The sequence below is a fragment of the Argiope bruennichi genome, chromosome 4 (genome assembly GCF_947563725.1).
Source record: "Argiope bruennichi chromosome 4, qqArgBrue1.1, whole genome shotgun sequence".
NCBI classification, from domain to species: Eukaryota; Metazoa; Arthropoda; class Arachnida; order Araneae; family Araneidae; genus Argiope; species Argiope bruennichi.
The window spans coordinates 113,804,892-113,818,183 of record NC_079154.1 but is presented as its reverse complement, the minus strand read 5'-3'; the positions used below and the strand labels follow the sequence as shown (position 1 = coordinate 113,818,183).

Sequence of the window (13,292 nt, the reverse complement as noted above, 5' to 3'; positions counted from 1 at the left end):
AAGTGTCTTTAACTATAAAAAAATATTACTGTTTTAAGATAAAACTGAAACTGAAACATTTCAAGTAATTAATGCTTTTGAATTTGGCAACATGTATTTGAATGTTTACGAAAACGAAAGACACGAATTCTGGTCAAAATTTTCTATCATATATAAGAAGTAATTATGAGTTTTCTTCCATTTATTAGAATTTATCAAAATGCAAAAAAATACTTAAAAATAGTGTATTTATATTGCACTCATCATTTTCTGTGGATGTAGCTTTTTTTTATTTCCACAAAAATTTATTTAATATCGAAAAGAATTAAATGACCTCTTAAAATCTCATATCCCACGCACAATCTTGAATAGCGCACCAGTGAAACATTTTCTAATGGAATAAAAATAATAGTTTATTGCATCAACCTTTATAAAATTAGTTTAAATTCATATTTTGTCTGTATAAAAATTACCTTAATCAAAGTTTTGACTTAACGGTCGATTTCCTTATTCATTTTACCTTCCACGTCAGTTTAAAATTAGACAATTTTAAAACGGATTAAAATACCCTCAATGCCTGGAAATCTTCCTCTTTTACTATTATATAAGTTTTAGTGGAGAGCAATTATGTATTAAAAGTGAATTAATCATAGTCCAATTTTATACCTGATTAAAGAATATAATACAAGCGCAAGACTGTAATTTTTGCTGAAATGACCTAACGTCCCTTATTTCGCGGGAATATTTCTGATTTTGAGGGTATATCCCTTTAAAAAAAACATCTTAATTTTAAATAAAATTATTCGGATTTAAGTAAACATATTTTGTTTTTCTTAAAATAAGTTGTATGTCATTTTTTTTTAATTGACAGAGTTCTTTCTAACTTATAATATATTTATAATGCGGTTTCTCTATTTTAATGGTTAAAAGCACTTCATTATTGCAACTCTTTGAAATGTTATTAATATTGCTTCTGTGTTGCTATAATATTAGATGGGACATTCTCTAGTTTTTTACTTTTTATACTTGGTCTGATTCCTTTCCCCATATTTAGAGTGTTCCTCTTGGATACTCAGATATGATTAATTTAATTTGAAATGTTGGTTTAAGAATAAATTTAATATGCCTCGGTTAAACAGGTTTTATAATTTTTTTTTTTTTTTTTTTTTTTTTGCTGCTCTCTAATTTAATCCTATTTTGTCATTTTTACTGGATCAAGGTATAAATAATTCAACCTAGTAATGTGTGACAAATGTGTGATAAAATTTTATTTTAAATAATTTTTTACAAATTTTGAGCAAATGTTTATAGCCATGGTTACTTTATAAAATAGTTTTTGGTGCTTACTTATGAAATCAACCTCCAAAATTTAGTAGCTAAGTAACTGATATACTTACTAAGGTGGTTACTTTAATTTTAATAGAACTTGCCAGACTTGGTATGCTCATTAAGTCACTAAATAAATGCTGGAGACACTATAACACATAATGACCTAATTTCTGTTTATAGGGAGCTAAATAGAAATAACTTCACTTCAGTCATTATGACCACTTGGGGCTTTTATCAATTACATAAATATGTTCCAGTTTCAATTAAATATATAGTTCTTTGCATCTGTGCCATAAATGCATCTTTCTGAAAGGCATTGTAATCATTCTTTGTAATTTCCAAACACTTTTCTTCTTGCATTGTAAAAAAATAAAATTTTGTAAAAATTTCTGAGATGTGGCCTAAACTTTTTACATTTAGAACAAAATTATGCAATCAACTGAAAGAAAGTAAAAAAGAAGTTAAAGAGAAGAGAGGAAGATTAAAATGGACATATATGAACTCCTTCTAGCATGCTGTATATACATTTATATTTATTTTAACTGATATTAAATATAAGCATGATTTCAACTAACTCTTTCGAACAGCTACGTAAACAAGCAATATAATATTTCTTCTGATATGTTCACTGAATGTGGGTGCAGTTGTTAATTATATAAATATTTAATGATATCTCTTAATTTTATTTAAATCCTAATTAATTCTAATTAGTCCGTGCTACTTTATTCTAAAATGTCTTATTTCCTGATAAAAATCCACCTTTTTTAATTTAATTATTTCTAACACATGCTCTAAAAATTCCTTTTTCTTTATTTCCCATACCACAAGCAAAGCGATAAAAATCCGTATCTCATATTCAGTTATTTCAAAGATACCCCAAATTCTCTTTCCTAATTTGACATGTGTCTAATAAATCCCTATCGGAATCTGTAATAAAATCAACAAAGGGGAAAATTCTGACTTTTACTGTTGTATTGCAAACATAAGCCTTTGTTCCTTCGTAAAAATTATGCTTTCCGTAGAAAAATAAATTGAAATTCATTCAAAAAGTCTCTTCCTTTTGGCCGCATAAGTGCAAAATTATGTTATATAAAATACTAATTCTCTATTGATTTGCATGAAACAGAAAAAAAAAATGTGCAATGTAAAATATCAAATTAAAAACTTTATGTTTAAGCAATATTTTATTATAATGCTGCATCTGCTAAAATTTGTTGAGTAAATAAAAGCTGACTCTAACTTCAGGATCGTTATTGTGTTTAATGGATCATTATTATGTTTAATAAAATTAAATAATCACAGAAACAGTTTCACCATTTTACTTCAGAATATCTAAATATTTATATTTTCAACTTAATTTAAATTCTTAGTCCAGACAAGTTTACATGTTTTCACAACATAATTTTTCACTATTCCAAGTAATTTATAATTTCATATATTGCTTTTATTATCTTAATATAGTTGCTTTTCAATTTAGAATCATTGAAATAAAATGTAAGGGTATCTTTATGAAGAACATTTTTCTAACTATACAATTTTTTTCTTCTTTACTTAGTCAAAACATTTTTGGCTGCCTAGGGTTTTTTTTTTTTAATTTTTTTTTTTTTTTTGTTTTTTTGCTAATCATTTGCATGTATTTCTTATGACTAAATTAATCATTTTATATTTATCTCAATTTCTAATACAGCATCTAATTTAATGATGTTAATTTTTTTTATATTAGTGAGTGTTTTTTTTTTTTTTTTGTATGTGTGTGTGTCCTGCTATATTTGTAATTAATATTCCATATTTCTTACTAAGCTTTTTTTTTTATGTATATTTTAAAATATCTTACAAAACTTAAAACTTTTGGTACTATAATTTTATTTCGAATAAACAAAAATTTTGTCAAATTCTTTTTTATCTTGGAAAATTATAATTGTTACTCAAAAATAGATTATGTGTGAAGCATTTTAATTAATAATAAAAATTAAATTTTATAAATGTGTAACAGATCTATTTACCAATTAATATTAAAAAATAAATTAATATTATTTAAAATCAAACCGATCTGTGCAAGTATTTACAATCTCATTATTTTTCAATTATTTTATTTATGATCAGCATCCTATTTATAGGATAGATACGTTTCACTACTGTAGCTAAACCAAATGTATTTCATAATTTCTTTCTAATGATTCATACTTATTCCAAAATGTGTTTAATTTGGTATATGCAACACACTAGCCCAAATTTTGAATCTGAGTGTATTTCATTTTGATTCCACCTTTTATTTTTGAAGTAATATAAGGAATTCAAAAGTGATCTTAATTTTTTTTCTTTTGTTATTAAAAAAAAATTTACTATATATATAATTAAAAAAAAATTTTATAAATGATTTTCTTCTAAAAAATTACTTTTGAAAATTGAAATGAGACTTTACTTAAAAATTATCTTCATGTTAGATTTCATTTAGCATTAACAGATTAAGAAGCCTTTTAAATAATTTTTTTTTAATTTCTTGGATAAATTCTTAAATAAATAATTATATTTTTGTAATAAACTTCTAAATTTAAATGTTAACTATATAAATTTTATATGTCAGAATCATAGAAGCTTTTTTTAAAAAAATTTTAATTCTGTTATCGTTTCTTTTTTAAAAATTTTCTTTTATCTTGCAATATGGGCAAAAATTTGACAGAAGAATATTTTCTCAATTGAATTTATCATATCGTCTATTGGTGTTTTGATTTATAAGAGTTATTTTTGACATGTTAACCCTTATCGTGGCAATATTGCTTTTTTGAAGTAAAGCAAAAAATAAATAAATAAATGTATGTATTATATTATATATTATAAAATATATAATATAATAATATATTTAATTTTTATATAATATATAATAATTATATAATATATAAAAATATATTATTAAAATAGTATATTTTTATTAAGTTGTATGTATGGTATACTATACAAAATGAACATAAGTTTTAAAATTTAGTTTTACATTGTTGTATGAATGAGGTCATTTAAAAATCATTTTTATGTTAAACAGAAATAATTTTCTTATAAATAGTTTTTAATGTTGAATTATCTATTTTTTATAATGCTTTCACAACTTAGCAGTGATTAACAGTTTCCTAGATCAAGAACAAATTTTGCTTCTCAAATTGTAATTACCCTTAATTCATTTTAGGGGTTGAAAATGTGTTTTGATATATATAATATATATGATGTATAGTGAAAATAAATTTTATAACATTTGCAATTTATATTAATGAAGTAAATCTTAATTTACCATTGTTAGATATTGCTTGATAATAATATGATGATGTTTTACAAAATAAGGGAGGTGCAAATTAAATTAAAAAAGAAAAGTATAAATTATAAATAAATTGAAAAATAAAATTTCATTACAACTGACTTTGTTTATTTTTCAATTTAATAACAAAATATGTTTATTTGCTATAGATGGAATTTTAGTTTTTTTTTTTAATTTTTATTTATTTTGCAAATTAAATTTCCATTATAATTAATATGCTTATTTTTATTATTATGTAATAAGATAGTTTTCTGTTTTCAGGACCACTATGTATTTGTAGAAAATTAATTTCTCTTCACTCAACAGAAAAGGTAAACATATTTTCCTGTGAGAATATTTTTACTTCTTTTAAAAATGTTGGTATCATATTTTGAAGATCATGAAGATCATATATCATTCCTTTTAAATATATTTGAAATGAATTCATATGCCCCCTCTGTATTTTTTAAAAATGCCTTATAATTAATTTTTTAGCAAGTTAAAATTTCTTTATTTAATTTTTTTAATTGTGTCCTATATTCATCTGAATTATTAGTGAATTTTTAAAGAATTATTTTAGTACTGCTATTATTTGAACAGCTTTTTTGATGCCATAATTCAGTTAAGGAGACTGTAAAGATTTTTTAAATCTTATGCTTATGTAATTTAATTTAATAGCAAATTTTACTTTTTTTACATATAAATTGATTTTAAGGTTCTACTTGTATTTAGTCAAGATTTGTGTCTTACTCTTGGGGAAAAAAAGATGAGCATTTTCCTTTGTACATTCAGTTTTACTATTTTTGCTTCATCTTACAATAATGATATATTTAGCTTTTTGGCACTCTGCTTTGGATCTGTCTCTTTTGATTAATTCTGTTTTTATTCTCCTTCTGGCAATTCATTTAAAAGATCTGTTAACTGATGGACTATTTATATATGTATTTTTTTGCTCTTAATTATATTAGAAAGGCTTTTAAATTAGGGAGGGAGTTTGTTATGAGAATAAGTTTTTACTTTGGTGTTAATGAGATAAAATTAAACTATGTATTTCTTAAACCAAAGAGCATTTATTTATTGAATTTAATCATTTAAGTATGTCTTTAAAAAAATAAGCTTAGCTTTTTTAAATGTATTAAAATGAACTTATGGAATCCAATTATATTGATTTTCATGATTTAATTATAGATCTCACTATCAAAATGTATTATTTAATCATCTGTTGTAAATTAGCAATTGTTAATTTGATTTTGATTTCTAATAAATTAATACTTTGTAAAATTTAAATAATTTTAAGACAAGTGTTTTCTGATTAACTTTTTTTTATGTAACTTCATTTACAGTTTTTCTTTTCAAAATTTAGCTATAAATTTATGCAATTACTATTTCCTCTTTGTAATTATATAAATTTTGTTTGCCTCACTTTCTTTAAAATTGTCTTTATTTGTAGGTTACAGAAAATGCATTCCTTATAACATTAAAATAAAAAACTGAGTAATATATTTAAACAAAGATGACGTCAAATAAACCTGCCAAAGGCATTCCTGTTGCATCTAAAATCCCTTCATCAGGCAGAGATAGTGGAACACATTCAAGATCTTCATCTGTTTCCAATCTTACCACAGCTTCTGATCTTCATTCTGGTAAATCTGCGTTATTCATATGTGTAATTTATGAAGGGAATTTTTTTTATTAGCATAGCACTAGTCACAAAAAGCACAAATTCAAAAAAAAAAAAAAATGTATTAATTATATTTGATAAATTATTTTCATGATTTAATATATTTTTTTGTGGGCCTCCCTGCTTAATAACTGATTATAGATAATTTAACATTTATTTTGTTAGAAATAAGCTTCATATGAAATCATTTGTATATAATATAGCTTCAATAAATATTGTACCATTTGACTTGGAACAATTAAGATTTATTATAACTAAAAAATATTTATGTTAAGCAGACAATAGCCTTCTCATGAGCATCTGTAAGCTATTAAAAAGATAATAACTTTGCTATTCATGAGTAGGCTGCCTTTCCCATTGCCATTTTTGGAAGCATTGCCCTTTCAAAATATTTTTCACTTCACCAAATACTGTGAAATCATAAGAATGAATCTGTATTGCTGAATGGGCATTAAGAGCATTCTATCTCAATGGGCCATATAAGAATAGACATTACCATGCACATGATGAACTGTTATCCTTCTATTTACATCAAAATACTATAAAACCGTTTTTTTGTCCATTTCTATGCCACTCTTTCCCCATCCTTGATGAGAAGTTGTTAACTCATTCTGATCTATATTATTCTTGTTGTCTAATATATTGATGTTTTATGGCAATAGCTAGCACATTTTAATTGCATTCAATGTCCTTTTTTGTTTTTGAAACCCCAGATTAAAACTTGTGAGTTAGCAAATCAACAGGCAACTTCCCAACTTCTGCTTATTTCTGTGTTGGAACAACACAAACTTTTGCCAGCATTCAAGCATGGCATCAATAAACACATCCTTAATACAATATTACCTTTCTCTATCACAAGGAGAAGCATTTATTTTATGATAAATCCAAAACAAAAATATTTTTTCATTCTGAACGTGAAGCAAGATGATTTTGAATGAAATTCTTCCATCACTAGAAACACTTAAAATTAGTTAGTAATTAGTTAAATTAAAATTACTTTTTATATCAATAGATAAATATGTTTGTTCTGTACTATTTTGTTAGTTGGGTACCAATCATCACTATACTTAAATATTTAATCTGTTCTGTTAATGAATTATCACTTAGATTTGGCAGGTTTTCTTGGATTTTTACTAAAAACTGGTACTGTTTTCTCTGATTCTCCTTATATATAGATTATACAATTATTTCTTAGATGAATTTCATATGGTTTTTCTTTCATTCTATAAAAACTCTATAAAATTAAAATGTTAGTATTAAATATAAGCAATAATTGATATTTGTGTATTAACTTGTGTGATTGGTCATCAAACATATGCTTATTGCAATCAGCCATTAATGTTAAAGGTGCCATGGTAGTTTATTCATTATGCTCGCTACTGACATATAATTAACTCTGAAGTTTGTCAGTGATATTCAGTTTTGCCAAAATTTGCCACTGGTTTGAAGTTAATTCACTGTTGTCGAAAATTGAAACTGAATAAGAATTTTTAATACATTAATTCAGTAATTAACGATTATAGGTAAACTATAGAAAATATTTATTTATTTAGTCAAAGAAATTATGAAGCTTTTATGTTTTTCATCTTATGTATTGTACTTATTACTTATGAGACTCACAGTGAATTGTTTGTTTATTCAATGTTTTTCTTATATAAATTGTCTTCATTCATATTTCATTTCTAAAAATTTCTTATTATTTAAAAAAAGATATTTATACATTTATTCTTTTAGCATAAACAAAGATGTAGAAATAAATATATCAACATTTTTCATTAAAATTGCTTCTAAACCAAATTGAGCTTTTGGTTAAATGTAAAAATGTTGGTTTGTAAAAATGTTCAAACTGAATATTTTTCTTAATCTTATTTGCTAATTTGGTGTATAATTTGAAAACCATCTGAGGAATCTATGGTTCTTTTATTTCATTATAAAGATCATGTAAATAATTTTTTTAAATATAGATATTAAATATATTCGTTTCTATCCTATTAAATTTGTTTCTACCTTTTTATTAAAAGAAAATTTCTCATTTGACTTACAAATTCTAAATTTGTGACACGGAAGTTTTCAGCTTTAGTGCCCATTTACTCTTTTTTATTGGTACTAAAACATGTTATGTTCTGTTCTTCGTGATGAAATAGTAGTTTTTATGTAAGTTTTTTTTAGATGTTATCAATTCCTGTGACATAATTTGATATTATAAAGAATTAAAATAATGATGAATCTTTCTAAAATGTTTATTCAACAAAAGAGGTTAGGAATTGTCAACTATCATTTTAGCATATAAGTACTTAACAAAATAGAAAACTGGTAAAGTAGAAACTAGCAAAATTCAAATTAATTCTGAGATTATTTTTCGTATGAGAATTATGGCTATGTAAGTGACTCAATATTCTCCTAATACCATTTAAGGATGATTTTGATGCTTCAGGCTTTGATTGCTTTGCTAAGAGATTGAACATTCCATTGCTTACATTTATATTTGATATAATAGTTTTATGTAATTTGTTTAAAAATGAGTTAGTATTTTCTGATAATATTTCCAATATTAATAGTTCCCAAAGTAAACAAAGCTAGAACATCATTACACATTACTGTCATTGCAAATTTTTTATTAAATTTTTCTTTTTTTATAATTTTAAAATTATAGAAGCAGGAGATGCTGCATCTGAAATCCCAGTCGACTTCAAGGTAAACGATCGAGTTTGGGTGAATGGCTCCAAACCTGGAGTCCTCAAGTTCCTTGGAAAAACACAGTTTGCCCCCGGTGTATGGGCTGGAGTGTTGCTGGATGAAGCAATTGGTAAAAATGATGGCTCAGTTGCTGGTGTGAGATACTTTACTTGCCCTCCTCAGAAAGGTATTTTTGCTCGACCTCAGAAGCTAACCAAGACAGCTGGAGAAATTTCTGAAACCGGTGATACACCTACACCTAAAGTTCCTACTACCCCTAGAAATCCTGGTTTCGCTACTCCAACCAGTCGAGGACTCACTGCCTCAAATCTTTCACTCAGTAGTACAAAAGGAGCCTGTTCACGATTACGAGTAGGGGAAAGAGTTGTCGTTAGTTCCACCACTGGTGATAAATCCGGTATTTTAAAATTCCTTGGTACAACAGACTTTGCCAAAGGAGAATGGGCTGGAATTGCTCTTGATGAACCTGTTGGAAAGAATGATGGATCTGTTGCAGGAAAAAGGTAAATTGTCATTTTTAAATGAACAAATAGTTATGAATACATTTAGTAAATGGATTATTTTAAACTATTGAGGTTTTAGCCTCTGAAAAATGCTAGTTAATTCAATAAAAATATTTGATATATTTATCAAACATTTATGGATTCTAGCTCAAGATTGATTGATGATAGAATGAAATAAATGGCATTACTATTTGTTTATTATACGTATTTAACTACTATAGATTTCTAGTTGTATATAAAGTAAATATCATTTATTATTTACGCTTAAACTATTACAATCTCATTTGTATTGCAAATGATGAGCATCTTTTGGGGGGATTTCTTTTCTGCAATCTTCATTATGTTAGAAGTAATTAAATGTAGGAGTACAGGAAATTATCTGTCTGCCTCCCCTTTTTTAAATACTACTGGCAATCTTATTTACAAAAAGTTGGAATTATTTTATCTCTCATTTTCACTGTTATAAAAGTATTCTAAATTTTTATTAATATGAAATATTGTAATATTATATCTCAGAGACAAATATTGTATTTTGATTATGCATAAAATTTTTTCTAACAGAAATTCATTTCAAATTAGGGAAATATAATTTATTTGCAAAAAGAAAATAATGCTTAGAGCATGCTTTTGCTTTGTAAGCATGTTTGTAGTGCAGGTATATTTTGTACGTGTCTACTAGCATTCTTTATTATGTTCAAGAAAGTCTTGCTATTTCGATTTGGTATCCTCTTTCTATGATTTGATATTCATGGATAATAGATGTGACTTCCTATCCAACATTCCAAAACAGCTATGCACTGGAATAATCTAAATCTTGACTAAATAATTTTTTAATAATATATCTTTTAATTTTAAATGTCACCCACATACAGACTTCAATAAAGACTTTTATTATAATGATTGCATTACTCGTCTAAAATATCTATGCTAACATCTATATTATAAGCAATATTACTTCATTTCAGTATTTTTTAGAAAACATATGAGTAGAACTTGTTTCATTTTTCACTATTAGTTCAACTGTACTTTTATGAAAAGTATCAAAATATAGAGAAAGATGCATAATAGTGACTTCATTGGTTAAAGTATTTGGTTTACCCATCAAAAACAAGCCAAACAAGCCAGCCACAAGGTGTTTCCAAATACATTGGAATCTTTAATGAACTTAATTCGTTCTTGAATCTTGCTTGCAATGTGAAACATTGGTTAAGTGAAACAATTTTCCCCTTAGTAACCATATAAAATGAGATAATGTGTTCCGTTCCATAACGAAATACTCAAATTAATTTATAATGTATTATTTATAAAGTTTTTTTATTTGCTAGAAAATTGTTTAAAGAGATTTGCCTTTGGCTATAAATTGACACTACATTATCACTAAATGAATTTGTAGTGGAATCAGCTAGTGCCTTATGAGAGCAATGTTTCTCATTGCTTGATGCAGTAATTTTCCATTGTTTCGTTATCTCCCTTATTTCACTCGAAAGTTGTTGCTCAGTGAATCTATTATTTCCCCCTTTCCTTAACAAATGCCTCTGTTTTTTACTGTGACACAAAATGCATCTCCATAAGTTCTTCTGCAGTTCTTGCTATGTTCTCCCCCCAGCTGGCTAATGTCATTGCTATACACTTTTCGCAATATAATCACGGTCATATATACAATTTTGCCTGTAAAGGCTCCAAAGAATTTGCTCAAATTCCTCGGAGACACATTCAACAAAGCTATCTAACCAAAACTTCTCCCTTGTAAGGGTTCACTTCAAACAAGCTCTCAATGCAAATTGATACTGACCAGTCCAGCATGGGACATAACAGTGCCACTCATTCTGCAAAACATCTCATTAAGGAATTCTTTATCTTTTACGTTTTGTTTTGCCTGTTATTCAAATCATTCATTATGAGAGCTGCTCATTGAGCATTGTTTTATTATATTTGACTGAATAAGGGCATATTATAACATCAAACTTTTGAATTTAAGTAAAAATTTATTAATGTGAGAGAAAAAAATTAAAATATTAAAGTTATAGATATTAAAAGGATCTTTAAAATGATACATCAATTGTTAAAATGGTTTGAATAGACAAGAATAAATTTTTTAAAAGTCTTAAGTGTAAGTTTAAAAAGAATGTTTTATTTATTATTTTTTTATGTATTTATTTTAATTTGAGCAAAATTTTTATTATTATACTTAAGTATGTGTTACAAAAAAGAAAATTGATGCCTGCATTTTTTTTTTTTTTTTAATATAGCTTTGTCAATTGAGAGTCTTTGAGAAATATCTATAAATACTTTTCTATTTATATGAATTTATAGACAAGAAAAGAATTCTTTTCTAAAACTTTTGTTCTACAATTTTAGATGGCATTATAATAATTAATTTTCCAAAAAAAAAAAAAAAAAAAAAGGCAGCAGGTGAAACTAAATTTTAAAATAGGGGGAGGGGATCTTACTTTTTGGATTATCTGTTTCTGAAAAAAATTAAATAGAAGTATTTGCAAACATTTATTTTGTTACCAGTGTTTTTATGTCAAATATCATTCTGGTTTGTGTATGCAATTAAAATTTATAATGGTAGAATACATTATTAAAATTATGAATATATTTCAGTTACATTTATATTTATTATCGTTAGAGTTATAATTATTCTACTATTTAGGAATTAAACTGTAAATATTATTCAAATATTGTACAAAATGAACATTTTGTGCATAAAAATCACTAATCGAACTATTTATCAATTGCTAATTTTATTTGAAATAATTTTAAAAAAATTAAAGAAACCAGAATTGAACTTTAACTTTCCAGTTAATAGTTGTGCATGCTATAATCATACTGACAAACTTTTGTCTAAAAGTTTGGAAATCATTATCTCAGAATTGGGTGTTGTGCTTTAATATTATAATAAATGAATAATTTAATATATAATACCAATATGCCAAATTTATCCTGGATCCAATTCATGCCATCATCTTGTCATACAAATAGTCTTTTCTTTAAATGTGAAAATTCAGTATTGCAACTCAACCTTATCTGGAAGCAAATATAGTGGCATGGTTTTGATGGTTAACTCAACAGTGTAAACTAATAAGTTGCCTATTATGTATTTTTTTCTCTATGTCAAAATTTGATAGAATATTATGATGAGCCAAATGAGTGTGTTTTCTTGTCCTCTACAATGCTTATGAATGTATCGTGAAAATAACATTAATGAGTATCAAAGATATATTTAAAAAAATTTCTAATTCAAAATTTTTGAAAATGGCATAAAATGAAAATAATTTAGCCAAGAATTTTCATTTCTGTATTTTCTAAAATGAATTAAAAACTTGTTTTCTAGATATTTCACATGCCCAATGAAATATGGGCTGTTTGCACCGGTGCACAAAGTTTCCAGAGCTGGTGGCACAGCTACTCCAAGAACTCCATCTGTACGTGGTACACCACTCATGAGATCTAGTAGTAGAGATTCTCTAAGTAGCTCTGTGAGCACCAGCTCAAAGGCAAGTAGAGTGAAGCTGGGTGTCACGTCACTTACTAACTCACAGGTAACCTGATTAACCTGTTTTTTATCAGAAAATTTCTTAGTGCATGAATTGTGTTCACTAACTCATATAGCTTCCCCTAACCGTTACATATGTAATCTTTGCATGTATAAATGTAAAGATGTCTTTTGGGATTGTTTTTATTATTATTATTATTATTATTATGTGAAGCAAATTTTAAAAATGATTGATAGTGGGATGGCATTGTGATAGGATTGTATCTGCGGCTGAAAGAAAGCTAAAAAGTAAGTTGCTCTATCTTTTGCATTTTTTTGTTG

General features: G+C 25.9%; 1 protein-coding gene across 4 annotated transcripts in view; it reads left to right on the top strand.

Annotated features, from left to right (window-relative positions):
- The first annotated feature begins 95 nt into the window (after window positions 1–95).
- The window catches only part of LOC129965762 (CAP-Gly domain-containing linker protein 1-like), a 51,866-nt gene continuing 38,669 nt past the window's right edge, over window positions 96–13,292 (top strand). For 2 of the 4 annotated variants that reach the window (XM_056079925.1, XM_056079922.1), the window contains exons 1-5: window positions 96–159; window positions 4,874–4,923; window positions 6,042–6,234; window positions 8,926–9,472; window positions 12,810–12,972. In XM_056079925.1, the coding sequence (XP_055935900.1) occupies window positions 6,105–6,234; window positions 8,926–9,472; window positions 12,810–12,972 (840 nt within the window). In that variant the 5' untranslated portion in view covers window positions 96–159; window positions 4,874–4,923; window positions 6,042–6,104. Of the gene's footprint in view, window positions 160–4,873; window positions 4,924–6,041; window positions 6,235–8,925; window positions 9,473–12,809; window positions 13,018–13,292 lie in introns of all 4 variants that reach the window. The other 2 variants (XM_056079924.1, XM_056079921.1) reach the window with 1 other exon arrangement.